The sequence below is a fragment of the Cervus elaphus genome, chromosome 4 (genome assembly GCF_910594005.1).
Source record: "Cervus elaphus chromosome 4, mCerEla1.1, whole genome shotgun sequence".
Lineage (NCBI taxonomy): Eukaryota > Metazoa > Chordata > Mammalia > Artiodactyla > Cervidae > Cervus > Cervus elaphus.
In genome coordinates, this window is record NC_057818.1 from 44,209,907 (window position 1) to 44,225,148 (window position 15,242).

The following is a 15,242-nucleotide window of genomic DNA, read 5'->3' on the forward strand; positions in this document are numbered from 1 at the left end:
GACGACAGAGCTCTCCAGAACGCTTTATGAGCCACTTAACCATCCCTCGACCCAGTCGTCCAAGCACAGCAGACATAATGGCAGTGTTTACACATAAAAATGGCAAGCTGTTTTACTATCGGCTTTCAGAGTCACAATAGCAGCTATTTGGTAAAGTTTCCCACAAATGGCAGAAAGTCCAAGAGTGGAATGCTGGGGCACTAAACCACCCTGAAAAGTAATCAAAGACCATTACCATCAAACACTCTGCCAAGAGGCAGGGAGGTGGCCCCAGTCAGGAGAGAAATCCTCTCTGCCCACGACGTCGAGTCTGCCCCTAATCCCCACTCAATCTGTGCACTGGCCGCCGCGCCTCATCTGTTACTCGCTCGGGGAGCATCAATTACTGCTTTTTACATTTTAATCTTTACCCAGAGAAACACGGCAGCTTACCTTTCCATCTCATATTCTTTCATTCCCACTTTTACAGCCTTCATTACCTGGAGGACGGATATTAAGCAAAGACATTTGTATTAAGGAGATAAGTAACACTGCCTTATAAATAATGTATAGCACTTTTTTCCAAAGAATCTCTTCTTTAAAAAAAAAAGAAAGATACGTGCACACAGCGGTGCAGAAATGTGACAAATTAGAACTTTTTTTTTTAAAGCTCCAAAGTCATATAGTTTATTTAAACCACTCCGGAGCACTTCTATTCAGCAGTCAATAAACACCTCGGCAGGCGAGTGAAGATTTAACCAAGATGTGTCGGGTGAATACTTAATGCTCAGAAGGCCATGGCAACTATCCTAGAAGGTTTCCCTCCTTATAAAACACAGACAACATGAACTGGGACAACAGAGTCTGTTGCTCCCAATGATCCCCATCCGTCTCCTGACACAAGGCTACAAAGGTCAGTGAGCAGGTACCAGGCTAGTCCACTCAACCAGACTCATTTTGGGAAATAAGCTTCCTTCGGGTAAAGTGGAAAGGTTTGGGAAAAAACCATGTGAGTGTGTTTTCAGAAAATGTATGATGGTAATAAATGTGCTTGATTCGTGAGTAAGGACCACAGATTATTTTTTTGTAACAGGCTTTATTTATTTATTTAAACTTGGCCACAGCCTGTGGCATGTGGGATCTTAGTTCCTCGAACACGGAGCGAACTCACACCCCCTGCATTGGAAGGTGGTCTCTTAACCACCGGACCACCAGGAAAGTCCGGAGGACCACAGATTCTTTCAAAGGAGCTGGGACGGCCAGGATGCCAGGAGGGAGAGTCCTATTCTCCCAGTAGGGGGTACCTCTTGTTAGGAAATTCCCTGAGAGTGGGGGTCTTAAGGTGAGAAACTGGGGCAGAGCCTCTGTCCTGCAGGTCCTGTGCCCACTGGGGAACAGTAAGGAGCCAGCACTGTGCATCCGGCCTGCAGAGGCACTTCCTGCCTGCTGGCGTGGCCTGGGGACCAGTGTCACTCTCGACACTCCCCTCTCCATCTCGTCCATCCTCCCCTCGTCCATCTCCACACTCCCCTCTCGGCCCACACAGAGCAAGGCTGCTTCCCTGGCCCTCCCGGAATGGCAGATCCCACGAGCCAGCGCCCAGCTTACCTCCCGGTGGGCCTCACTGGAGATTTTATTGGTGTAGCGCAAAACCTCCAGCTCCATGTCCGTCTTGAAGACCCGGCTGCAGAGAGGAGAGAAACAAAGCAGCAAGTCAGTGACTTCCAGTGGGAGCTGGCCGACCCCTCCAGGGAGACCCTGCACTACACCCAGCACCGCCTGACAAGGAGCCTGGTGCTGCAGATGGGCTGCCTGGGCGTGGGGGTGGGCAGGGGATGGGCCGCCAAGCCTCAGCAATAATAAGCTGAGCTAGGCATGGCCCTGGAGACCCAGCGCCAGCCTCAGGAGCGTGGGCTGTTTCCAGTGATGAGATTGGGAAGCCACTGTGGGTGGTAGAAGCCCAGATTCTGTGGCCAGAGACAGCTTGCCTCACCAGGACTCAGCTTCCTCATCCATTAAATGGGAATATGGCTACATGGTAACACTGCACGCATGCGTGCTAAGTTGCTTCAGTCATGTTTGACTCTTTGCGATCCTATGGGCCGTAGCCTGCCAGGCTCCTCTGTCCACAGCGTTCTCCAGGCAAGAATATTAGAGTGGGTTGAAGTGCCCTCCTCCAGCACAGCAAGGCTGCTGGACCTGAATCTTAAGTGTGCTGACTCCCAGCGCTCTGCTCAAATGGCTGAAGAGTTCTCCCATTTCCTCCTCACCTAGCCCACAGGTCAGGGAGCCTTAGAAAACCATGTGACTCAGGCCCCTAGCATGAGACAGGGTCATGGTGGGAACAGGGACGGGGCGAGCAATGCAACCAAGACACCCTGCCATCCCCTCAAGGCTCAACTGTGCCTCCTGCCAGCTGCACTCCAGGGGGGTCCTCCCAATAAACTCATGTTAGTTTGCCCAAATCTGGTTCGGTTTCTGGTCTCTGCAATCAATCACAAGCCTAAGTCAGACTCCTGTAGAGAAGCTAAATAAATATTCATTTTCTACCTCTACTCATTTGAAATAAGCAACTGTAGGTCACGAGCATTTAGACAGCAGCCCGGCCCAGCCCTCATGTGCATGGAGTCCTCGGTGCATCCCTGACGGCCAAGTCTGCTCCCTTTATGAAAGGTGACCCGGCTTCACGAAAGGGCCCACATGGCCACCCCTCCTCTCACAATGGGAACATGCTCAAGCCCCCTCAAGATCAGCACGGTAGGGGACTTCCCGGTGGCCCAAGGGTTAAGAATCTGCCTTCCAATGCATGGGACACGGGTTCCATCCTTGGTGGGGGTACTAAGATCCCATATGCTGCAAAGCAGCTAAGCCTGTGCGCCACAACTAGAGTCCATGCACCACAACTAAGGAGTCTGTGCACCGCAACTAGAGAGTCCGTGTGCTGCAATGAAAGATCCCTTGTGCTGCAACTGAGACCCAACAGGGCCAAAAACAAGATCAGCAGAGCATACTGTCATGGTGATAGATTAACGCCTGCTCCTCCATCCAGAGTGCACCTGCGTCTAAGCACTGTCCTCCCCTAAAGCCTGGTGGCTCTGAGCTAGTCTCAGCCAAGGTGGCCGAGGATGGCATGGAGCACCCGTCTCCACCAGATGCAATCCCCAACACACGCTGTCTCCATGGTGCCCAGCTGGACAGCCTCCAGCCATTTAACACCAGGAAGGAAGGAAGGCATTGGACAGCACAGGCACACCTTTCTAAGTCTATAAAACCTTCTGGGGGAAAGATCAACCACCCACCCACTGAGATTCTGTCCAAACAAACACGTCTTCTTTGCCGAGAACCAGACCTGGAAGTCTCAGCCTGCTCTTTATCATCATAAAGGTACTCCGGCTCCTTCTCCGGGTGCTGTGAGCACTGCCACAGGAGGAACCAAAAGCTGGTTCCTGTGCCCTGGAGGCTGAGGTCCAAATCCACTCGCAGGATAGCCTAGCGGCCCCTGGTGCTTTAATCTGCCTACTTAGCACCAGCCCTAAGATCTGTGAGGGGGAGCAGACCTCTCTATTCTCCGATGCAGTGATGACAACGGTGACAACACCCGTGGGGACCAGGCGCAGGCTGCCCAGCCTCTGACGCTCCGCCTCTCTCTTCAGCCTGGTCCAGTGCTCTAGCCACACTCTTGCTGCCACTTAAACCCCTAGGCCCTGCGCCCTTCCATCAGCAGGGGCTTGGCCAAAGCCCCAAGAGGCACGAAGCCAAGCCCAGGCCTGCGTGTGTAGGACAGGACGGCTGAACGGAAACCACTCGGCCGGCGGGCAGACGGCAGCACCGCCACCGGCCTCCAATGCTCCCGCTCTGCCAGGACTCACAGCAGAGCGAGCAGGCTGCTCTCGACTTCCCCCACCAGGGAGGCCTCCCAGGGCTCCTTCTCACACGAAGGAACTCACCTCCTGCCTCCTGGGGACCGCGGAAGCCGGCAGGCAGGTGTGCTCTCACCTCTCCGAACTCCCAAGCCCTCCCCCGAAAACCATTCCCCAACCTGGTACAAGGGAAGGCGTGCCCTCTTACCAGTGGGGCTCAGCCCCCCAACATGCACACCTGGGCTCCGCACCTGCTGCTCTTCCTGGAAGCTCCATGACCGCTCACCTCCTCCTCTGGCCAAGCTTTCTCCCCAACTCCTGGCCCCGTTTCCAGAAAGGAAACCCGGACAGTCCTTGCCCTGGGAGAAGAGCTTTTACGAGCCTCTTCCCTGGCTTCTCCCTTACCTTCTCCCCTCTCCTTGTCTCCTTCGGCCCCCACCACTCTCCCAGCTCCCCCACCACCAATGTGTGGGCCCTCCTGAAAGCAAGAGGCACCATGACGCCTGCCTCCACTGGCCCATCCTCAGCCACCTCACCTCCTCCATCTCTCTTGGGTCCTCCCCTCCCTGCACCCCCCACCCTGAGCTTTGCCGCACAACCTGCTTCCAAACCCCTGGCTCAGATATAGGCCTCTCAGCTGCATTCTACCTGCAGGACTCCCGAGGCACCCCCCAGCTCAGCAGGGAAGAGACTCCCATCCTTCCTTGAGCTCCCACCTCCAGCCACAGCTCCCCATCCCCACTGCCTAATACACAGACCTGGGCGACCTCTCTCTCATCTGTTCATCACTCCCACATCCAACTGATGACCAGGGGCTGTGATCCCACCTCCGCACCCTCTCATGCCTCCCCTTTCTCTTTGCCCCACCGCCCCCAGCCTGGACCACCTCTCCTGGCTCTTCTGGCCTCCAGCCCCGTCTGCTTCCTGGACCACAGCTGTGGCTCTTCAGGCAAATATGACCAGGCATTCCCCGGCTTAAAACCTTTAGTAGTCCCTAGATGTCCAGACGAAGTTAAAACAAGGACCTATGCTCAATATTTTGTAATAACCTATAAGGGAATATTTGTGTGTGAAAAATAACTGGATCACTGTGCTGCATGCCTGAAACTAATATGACACTGTAAATCAACTATTGTTGCTCAGTCACTCAGTCGTGTCCGACTCTTTGTGGCCCTATGGACTGCAGCATGCCAGGCTTCCCTGTCCTTCACCATCTCCCAGAGTTCGCTCAAACTCACGTCCGTTGAGTCAGTGATGCCATCCAACCATCTCGTCCTCTGTCGTCCCCTTCTCCTCCTGCCTTCAGTCCTTCCCAGCATCAGGGTCTACTTCAGTTAAAAACCACAACAACCACCCTATCTTGGGACCCTGAGGCTCTCCAGGGCCCACCTGACCTATCTCCATCACTTAGCTGCAGCCTCTTCCCCCGTCCCCCACCAGGGACCCCTCTTCCTGGAACTGATTTTTGCCGTTTCATTCTCTGGCTTCCACCTGAAATGCGCCTTTCTCAGGGCTGGCTCCATCCAGTCCCTCACCAGGCAAAATCCCCTCCCTCTATTCCCTGTGCAGTAAGCGATCAGGCTTGTAGTTTCTTTTTCATTTAAGTCTCCCGCCCACGGTCCCTGAGAGAAGGTTCCCAGAGCCAAAACAGTACCTGGCCCTGAGCAGACAGACAGGACCTGGGCATTGAAACCAAAGCTGGAAAACACCTCACTTCCAACCAGGAGAGAGAATGGCGCATCTCAAAAAGAAAAAGAGGCCTCCCCACTCTTGCCCACCCTGGGTTGTTCCCTAGGTCAGTGTGGGATGTTGCATAGCCTGGCAGATCCGGGGCAGGATGGGGAAACACAGCCTCCCCAGGCCTCAGCAGCCTTACCCTGCCCCACCACTGCCCGCCCCCCACCACACAGGTAGGAAGAGGCAGCCCCAGTGATTGAGCCCCAGGAGCCCACCTCACAGGCTCTTATACTCACTTGCCAGCATACATACCTCCCAGGCTCTCCACTCCCCTCCTCTCTGCAGCCTGGACACCCTCAGTCTTGAAATAAGCAGGGAAGAGGCTCCACCAGCCAAGGAGAGAGGGCTCTGGGAGCCCAAAACCATGCCCCCTCCCATCAGAGCTGATAAGCATGTCGAGCTATCTGAGGCCCAGAGTCCTGTTTTCTTTTCTAATTTTACTTTGGGGAAGATGACAAACTCGACCTCTAGCTGATCTACTCAGGACTTATATTTTTAGTCATGTTAAAAAAAAAATCAAACAGAACCAGGGTGAACTGTCCCGAGAAGGCAGTTCTCCAGTGAAGCCAGCCTGGCTGAGCCCAGGCCTGGCCCTGTTGAATCCAAGCTTTAAGGGCCCTGAAAGTAGACAGCTGCGTGTGCCGGCTAACCCGACTGCCCATGGGTGCTCTAGGGCTGACGTCTCGCCCTGGTCCTGGGGGTCCCAGCCTGGCCCCGTTAACTCCACAACACAAGTACGGGAAACTGTCTTTAGGACCATGGCAGGAAGCAGTAAGACTTTCCAGTGTTCTGCACAGTTTCTCCTCATCTGCAAAAAGACTGTGCTGCCCTGAGGTTGATAAAGCTGTTTCCTTTATTGCCGAGCACAAAAAGGCAAGTGGTTTGGCCATGGTTTGGCCTCTGTAGGCCCAGCAGCCTTGGAGTGATGGAAGGATGCTGAGTGTCACACTGAGCTCCAGCTTTGCTCAGCCCAAGGATGTATGGGGTGGGGTTAGAAACATCACCTGCGAGGTGTCCATCCCCAGTAGAGGATGGAGGTCACCTCCTCCATGAAGCATCAGGGGACCAACAATGCTCAGGACAGGATGGCACTGATGCCCTTCAGATGTCTGGGCAGAAAGCAGTTCATGCTCTTCTAGCAGCAAGAGGAGGTGCCTGACGTGTGCAGATGAGGACACTCAGGCAGAGGCCCTGCTCAGGGCAGGCCTGTGAGTACCACCACATCAGAAGGCCGCTCAAGGAGAAAGGCAGCCCCACATGAGAGGAGGGGAGAGGAGGGGAGAGAGCGGGTGAAGGCCCAGAATCCCCAGCTACAGAATCCCCAATGACAATAACCGGACCAGGCTGAGATCCATTTGTGCAATCTTTTTTTTTCCTTTCCCTTAAATATTCACAGGTCACAAAACTGCCTCTGGGCATTAAACCCAGGATTAAGACATCAATTAAGTAAAGTCTGAATGCTCCACTGATTAAAACAGTAGCAAGACAGGATGAAGGATTTCCAAAATCAGTCTCTAAGCATCGAAGTGCCACAGTGTTGAACAAAAACCCATTTGAAAGGGACAGGAATTCCGTCTCTCCTAGAGATGGATGTGCAGAGGCAAGTTCTGCGGGAGCCGTGGGCAGGATTTCAATACCCCCGCACCCACGTGGCCATTCCTTCCCTACGCCGCGACTCAGGGACGAAAAGGGTAAAATCCCGGAACAACAGGAGGGAGGGAAAGGAAAGAGCTGGTTGGAATTACATATTCTCAGGAGGCTCGATCAATACGTCCTCTCAGAGAAACCAGAGCCGCGGAGAAAGAAAACGGTGGTTGAGCTCTGCGGGGAGTTGAGAGTGCCTGAAAACTGACGGGGGCCAGGCAGTCGTGGCCCACGTCGGGGGAGGGCTGGGACCGGGGCCTAATGCCCCCATATCCTGTGTCCAGCCTTCTGGCCCATGGTAAGCCAGGTTCTCCCTCTAATCTCAGGTCCCCACTTTCCACTCCACTTTCTGGTTGACTTAGGGCTAAATGCCTATTCATTGGGAGGCAAAGACAGCAATCCTACCAGAATACTTTCCACATACAGGTCAGAGAATCTAGGTCATCATCCATGTACCCTTTCTAATTTGGGACACGTTACCCAGGATGCAGGATCCTGATGCACGTCTGCCCCAAACCATCCACACCTCACCATCTCCTGGGCATAGAAAGGCAGGGCAGTAGAAACAGAAGGGTCACCCCACCGCCCGATGAATACACACAGGCCACCTCCGCCCAGTGGCATTAACAGCTCCAACACTGGCATAGGACTCAAGTTAACATGGTCTCACTTAAAACCCCAGAAGGTATGTGGCAATGGCTGACATGCTTGCTCTTTTGTGACGTTTCCAGAGGTGCTGAACTAAAACCCACAGCACCGAGCTATTAGACAGCACAGAGGCATCTCCTTTTATTTCCTCACCCACCTTCAGATCAATTTAATCATCTGCCAAACAGGAAAGCAGAACCACAGCCTAAATTATGGAAGTGAGACGCCTGCTCGTATTAAGTTTCAACTTTTGACCTCCATGTTCCCACTGCAATACCCAGCGTAAGGAAAGAAATGATCAGTTATGATCGCATGTTTGTGGGGGAAGAAGAGTATGATCATAGAGGAATTTACAAGAAATCAAAAAGGTACTGCTCGAGTGAATGGAAAACAATAAAAGCAGTCATAGAAAGGAAATGAATGACACCCAAACATAAATGGGAAGGGAAGCTTCTCCTGTGCTAGGAGAGGCCTCTGAATCAGACAGTCTCCAGGAAGGATCCCAAATCCCCAGGCCAGCTGCCACCTGGGAGCTGGGGTACATGTGGGTAGCAGGGCATGGTTCTTCCACCCCACCACACCCTGGCCTCACATGAGATCTATTCCAGGGGCTCTGAGCATGTCGGGTGGCCAAGAATGAACCGATAGTGGCTGACACTCAGGCAGCACCCGCACGCCACAAGATGCTCCTCAGAGCCACATGGGGCGGTATCTGAGCCTGGAGCCACTGGCCTGGGCTCAGCTCCTGGCCTCTTCTTGGGCAAATCATTTCCCTGTGCCTCAGTCTGCCCACCTGCAGCATGGGGATGATCAGAATCCTACCTTATAACATAAATAAAATGTCTCTTCAAATGAGGTGATGGGTGTCGAGTGCTTAGCACAGCACCTGGGACACAGGAAGCCTCAAAAGGTGACAGCTGGTGGTCCAGGGGTTAGGAATTCACCTTCCAATGCATCAGACGTGGGTTCAATCCCTGGTCAGGGAACTAAGATCCCACATGTGTGTGCTCAGTTGCTCAGTCATGTCTGACTCTGTGCAACCCTACGGACTGTAGCCCACCAGGCTCCTCTGTCCATGGGATTTCCCAGGCAAGAATACTGGAGTGGGTTGCCACTTCCTCCTCCAGGGGATCCCCCCAAATCAGAGGCTGAACCTGCATCTCCTGCATTGGCAGACAGATTCTTTATCACTGTGCCACCTGGGAAGCCGTAATTCCCACATGTTGGGAGGCAACTAAGCCCAGGTGCCACACAACTGCAGAGCCCGTGAGCTGCCATGAGGACCCAGTGCAGCCAAAAATAAGTGACTGCCATTATTATCAGCATGTGTCGTCACTTGACTTTTGCCCTCAGTCTTTGAGCCATTCACCAAGGGAGACCACATCTACTTTGCAGTTGAGGAAACTGAGGTGTGGTGTGTTATACACTGAATGCTGTCTTCCCCTCAAATTTATAGGTTGAAACCTATCTCCAGTGTGATGGTGTTTGGAGGTAGCAACTTTGTGGGGTGCTTTAGGTCATGAGGGTGGAACCCTCATGAATGGGGATTAGCACCCTTATAAAAGATACTCTAGAGGACTCCCTTACCCCTTCTGCCACTTGAGGACATAACGTGAAGACACCGTCTATGAACCAGACAGTGGGCCCGCGCCTTGGCCTTGAACCTCCCAGTCTTCTGAACTGTGAGAAATAAACTTTGGTTGCTTGTAAGCCACTCGGTCTGTTGTAATTGTTAGGCAACATGCATCTTCACATGCATGCTGTGAGTTAGGCATTACATCCCCATTTTACAGATGTAGAAGCTGAGCTCACAAAAGTGAAGTGACTTCCCGTGGGGCGAGAGGGCGTGTAAGGATGGGCTGGGGATAGAATTTGGATATGCCTGACTGGACACTTCTTCCATCACCCCAGGTAACTTCTCTCCGTAGAGCCAAGAAAAAGAGGGTGGTAAAAGCAGCCAGGACACAGGGCCCGAAGACACATCAATGAGCCATAATTTAACACCACGGAAGGCCAGTCTCTCCCGTAAATGAGGGGCCTGCCCATGGTCCCACCCAGAGTCCTTCTGTCAGTGACCAGAGAGGAGGGCGAGGATGGTGACCGAGCCTGCCAAGAATGACTGCAGTCACTACAGAGGCCGGAACCCACGCTGCTAAACATACCCCTGAGGCTGTAAGCACGGTGTGACATTTCTAAAATAGTTCCATGGCCATCAAATGCCAAGTAAGTCCTCTCTGCTAAAGGCTTTAATAAGACTGGGAAGTAGTTTATGAGTGCAGGATCTACCTCAGAGCATTGGAAATGTCACTAGAATTAAAGTGCACTTGTTCCAAAATGACGAACTAATGACTTGTCTCTCTGGAGATGCGAGGTGCACAACCAGCCCTGGTCTCCAAAGCACCCAGAGTGTCAACAGCTGTGAGGGATGTAACGGGGAGGAGCAGACACGGTTCCTGGGCATCCAGGATTTATTTTTCTGCCAGCTGCAGGCTACGGAGGGGCCAGGCATGTTACTTCATATAAACAATAAGAGATGGGGGACTTCCCTGGTGGTCCACTGGCTAAGACCCTGTGCTTCCGACGCAGCCAGCCTGGGTTCAATTCCCAGCCAGGGAACTAGGTCCCACAGGCTGCAACTGAGAGTTCTCATGCCGCAACTAACAGCTCCTGCACGCTGAAACTAAAGATTCCACATGCCATAAGGAAGATCCCGCCTGCTGCAACTAAGACCCGGCACTGCCAAATAAAAACATAAAATACACAAATATTTTTAAAATAAATTAAAAAAAAAAAACAAAAAGAGGTGGCTGTGAACTGGCAAGACACAGGCCCTCATGCTCCAAGTGTGCAGCCATGCCGGGCACTTGGCCAGGGCTGCCGACAGAGCTGCTGGCCCGCCCGCCCCCAGCTCTCCCAAGGGTTGGTACCGATGCCAGTCGACAGCCCTCAGATCTTCGCCTCTGGCTCAGCCTCTCTCCCACTGGCACCTGCCTCAAACTCAACACACCACAAACAAGTCCCTCATCGGCCACAGCACCGGCCCCATCTCAGTGACACACCACCCAGAGTTAATCAGGACAAAAACCCAGAGTCACCTTCAACTGTGCCCTTCACTCAGGCACCAAGGCCAGTTCCTCTCAGGAGCGTTCTGCTTGACTGCCCTTTACTCTCAACTCTGCCACCTACCCCAGCCCCCCACAGCCACCTGGACCCTGCAGCAGCCTCCTAATTGGCAGCCTGCTCCCATTCCTGCCCCACGACTTAAAAAATCACAAACCTGATCCCACCACTCTTCTGGTTCCACTGTCTCAAGACAAGGTCTGGGCAGACAGTATGGCCTGCCTGGCCCCTGCCCGTCTCTCTGACCAACCTCAGGGGTCACTTCCACAGTGAGTGGCCCTAGGCTGGCCACAGAGCCACCAATCTTTCTCATCTCCAGCCTTTGAACAAGTGGCCCCTTGGCCTGGATTATGCTCTCCTTCTCCCCTGCTCTGCGTTGCCCCCCAACCTCATGAGCCAACCCGTGCTCACCCTCAGGCCACAGTGTTCCCAAGACTAGATGGGCGAGGTCTCCCAACCAGATGGTGAACTTGACGAATGGCCTTAGGGTCAGACGTGAGGCATCCACACACCTCCCAGTCTGGGGATGATGTGGCAAAGGCCCTGCCTCTCCTCTCTCCTCCCTTCACAATAAGTGCAGCCACATGACAAATAAAACATGTTTTAGTGCTACCCAAGAGCACCTCGATGGCGTAGGAAAACTGGCAGCAATCAGAGTTGAAGGGTCTCTTCTGGGACGCACTGGAGGCACGTCGCCCTGCTGTGACCCAACAGAAACAACACGGCAGGCAGGGGCTACCGGTTCCGGCCTGGGAAGCGAGCGGGCAACGTAAGACACATGAAAAGGAGGCCAACTAGTTAAGACATACATGTGACATGAGGAAAACATGTTTGCCTTTTGGGTTATGAAATTATGTATGAGGTTTACTTTTATTCCTTTCACTATCAACTTTAACTGAGCTATGTAACTTTGGCTCCTTTACAGTTAAGATTTCGTTTTAAAAACTTCTAAATAAAGAAAGGGAGAAATACAATTGACACTCGAGTGACTCATGCCCTTCTGGAAAAACAGACCAACCGACAAAAGAACAAAACAGAAGAGGCTGAGAGAAGAGCTTCTAGTGACCGGCTTGCCTGAGGGGCTCCTTGAGACAGGGTGGGTGGGAACAGCGGGGTCTCTCCCCTTCCTGGGCTGAGCACAACCAACAGCCACAAGCCATACTCACCACTCCACGATCTCCGGATGAAGAATGGTGTTGTTGACATTGAACCTACGGAGAGAAAACAAGTCAAGTCCATTAGTTCAACGGTCTATTCATCTCCCAACAAGAAATATTTCATTCAAGACACATCAAGAGGGCTTTCCTGGTGGCTCAGTGGTAAAGAATCCGCCTGCCAATGCAGGAGACACAGGTTTGATCCTTGATCCGGGAAGATCCCACATCCTTCGGAGCAACTAAGCCTGTGTGTCACGAGTATTAAACCTGTGCTCTAGAGCCCGGGAGCCACAACTACGAGCCTAAGTGTCCCAGAGCCCATGCTCTGCAATAAGAGAAGCCACTGTAATAAGGAGTCCATGCACCACAACTAGAAAGCAGTTCCCGCTAGCCACAACTAGAGAAAAGCCTACACAGAAACGAAGACTCACCACAGCCATAAATAAATAAATAAATAAATAAAAGACATACCGAGAGAAGATCTAATCAAGAGAACTTTAACTTCATGACTCTCTGGACAACAGAAGGCCTGCTGCTCACTTCCTGCAGCAGACTTGGCAGCTCAGGCCATGTCCTCCAAGTGCAGTCAGTTGGAGAACAAGCTGCTTGGCTGCAAAACACAATCTTCCACCCTCACTAGACAGGGAGCATAGCCTCTTCCATCAAGTGTATCAACATGTACATAATAGAAGTCCCAGAAGAAAAGGAGAGTGATAGTGAAGCAGAATATTTGAAAATATCATGGCCAAAAACTTTCCCAATTTAATGAAAAATATCAGTGTTAATTTCCATAATACTTAATGAACTCCAAGTAGGATAAACTCAAAGAGATCCACTCCCAGACATATGATCAAACTGTCAAAAGAAAATCTTAAAAGCAGTAAGAGAAAATAAATTTATCACATACAAAGAATCTTTAATAAGATTCATGGCTGATTTCTCATCAGAAACTACAGAAGCCAGAAGACAGAATACAAGATGACATATTCAAAGTGCTAAAAGAAAAAAAAAAATCTGTCCATCAAGATTCCATATCCAGCAAAGCTATGCTCCAATAATGAAAGAAATTAAAACAGTTCCAGATAAATGAAAACTGAGAGAATTCATCACTAGAAGATCTAGCCTACAAGAAATATCAAAAGGGATCTTTCAGACTATAGTGAAAGGAGTTACTAGAGTAACTAGGATTCAAATGAGAAGAAAAAAGGCAGGGGTAGAGGTAATTACATAGGCAAGTATAGGAACAGTGTAAATGCATTATTTGTTTGTAAGTCCTAGTTTTCTCCTATCTGATTTAAAAGACAATTGCATAAAGTGATAATTATAAACCTGTGTAGATCACCACAAGATGTATAAAGATGCAACCTGTATGCAATAACAGCACAAAGGAAGACAGCATACTTTTTGTGTACTACTGAAACCAGCTGCTATTAATGCAAACTATATTATTATAAGTTTAAGAGGTCATTTGTAATCCTCTGGGTAACCACTGAGAAAATAACTAAAATATACAGAAAGCAAAATAAAAAAGGAATCAAAACTGAATACTGCAAAAACCTCAAACACAAAGAATGAGAGTAATGGAGAAACTGAGAAATAAAAATAATATAGGACACAGGAAACTAAAAACAAAATGGCATAAAAAAGATCTTCCTTATCAGTAATTTAGATGTAAATGGATTAAAATTTCTAATTAGAAGACAAGGATTGACAGAATAGATGCAAAAAATAACTCAACTATATGCTCTAAAGAGATACTTTAGACTCAAAGACACAAGATGAAAGTGAAAGGATAGGAAAAGATATATTATGCAAACAGAAACCAATACATCCATAGACTGGAATATTTTTCAGCCGTAAAAATGAGCAAAGTATTGATTCATGCTACAATATGGATGAATTTTGAAAACACAGTAAGTGAATGAAGCCAGATATAGAAGGCAATTTATTGCAGGATTCCATTTATATCAAATACTAACGTAGGCAAATCTACAAAGATAGAAAGTAGATTAGTGGTGGGCAAGGGAATGATTGCTAATGGATATAAGGTTTCTTTATGGATGACGAAAATATTATAAAGTTGGCTGTGATGATAATTGCACAAATCTATAACCATACAAAAACCATTTAATTGTATAGTTTAAGTGAGTCAATTGTAAGGCATATGAATTATATCCTGACAAAACTGTTTTTAAAAACTTACTGAACATATACATAATTAATTTTATTACATACAAATTTTATTCTAATAAAATTGATTTCTAAAATTTCTCAGAACAGAAACGGAAACAGATAAATCAACAAGAATAGTTTGAGATTTTCACATACCTCTTTGGATGACAGAACAAGCAAACAGAGAAATCAGTAAAGATGCAAGATATAAATAATACACCTAACCAACTTAACTTCATTGACATATACAGAACATTACAACCTACATGCTGTGAACTGTGCTCTCTTTAAGTACACATGAAACACTTATCATAATGATCATATGTAGAAAGTTTCAACAAATTTCAAAGGGCTGAAATACAGAGAACATTCACTGATTACAATAGAATTAAATTAGAAATCAGTAACAGAAAGAAAAATATAAAATCCAAAATTGAGAATTAAGCAATAAACTTCTAAATATCCACTCTTCAAAGAGGAGATAATAATAAAATTAGAAAATAAAAACATGAAATAGCCTAACTGGTGAACTGCAGCTAAAGCAGTGCTTAGAGGAAAATTTAAAGCTCTAAATGTAGATAGTAGAAAAGAAAAATTGAAAACCAGTGATCTAAACTTCTATCCCGGAAATGCCTTTCTTCTTTCTCAAGAAGCTAGAGAAAGAACAAACAAAACATAAAGAGATTAGAAACTTTTCAAAACAAAAATCAATGAAATAGAAAGCAAATAGAAAGCAAGTTGTTCTTTGGTAAAGTGAACATAACTGGAAACGGAACCCAAGAAGCAAAAAGATCAGGCTGGGGCAAACCCCTGACACTGGTGTCACATATGACTCAGAGCTCAAGCTATCAGTGAGCCAGCCGGGGAAGCATAATGTGGCCCGGCACAACGCATGGGCCTCAGCAGAGAAGCCTTGGCAGGCCTT

The 15,242-nt window shown here is 49.4% G+C and overlaps 1 protein-coding gene across 1 annotated transcript in view; it reads right to left on the reverse strand.

Annotated features, from left to right (window-relative positions):
* PEPD (peptidase D) overlaps positions 1 to 15,242 on the reverse strand; it is a 117,960-nt gene that overhangs the window by 72,147 nt on the left and 30,571 nt on the right. Inside the window, exons 7-9 of the mRNA XM_043899087.1 lie at positions 12,155 to 12,199; positions 1,588 to 1,663; positions 433 to 479 (exon numbers count right to left, since the gene is read on the reverse strand). Of these exons, the coding sequence (XP_043755022.1) occupies positions 433 to 479; positions 1,588 to 1,663; positions 12,155 to 12,199 (168 nt within the window). The remainder of the gene's footprint in view (positions 1 to 432; positions 480 to 1,587; positions 1,664 to 12,154; positions 12,200 to 15,242) is intronic.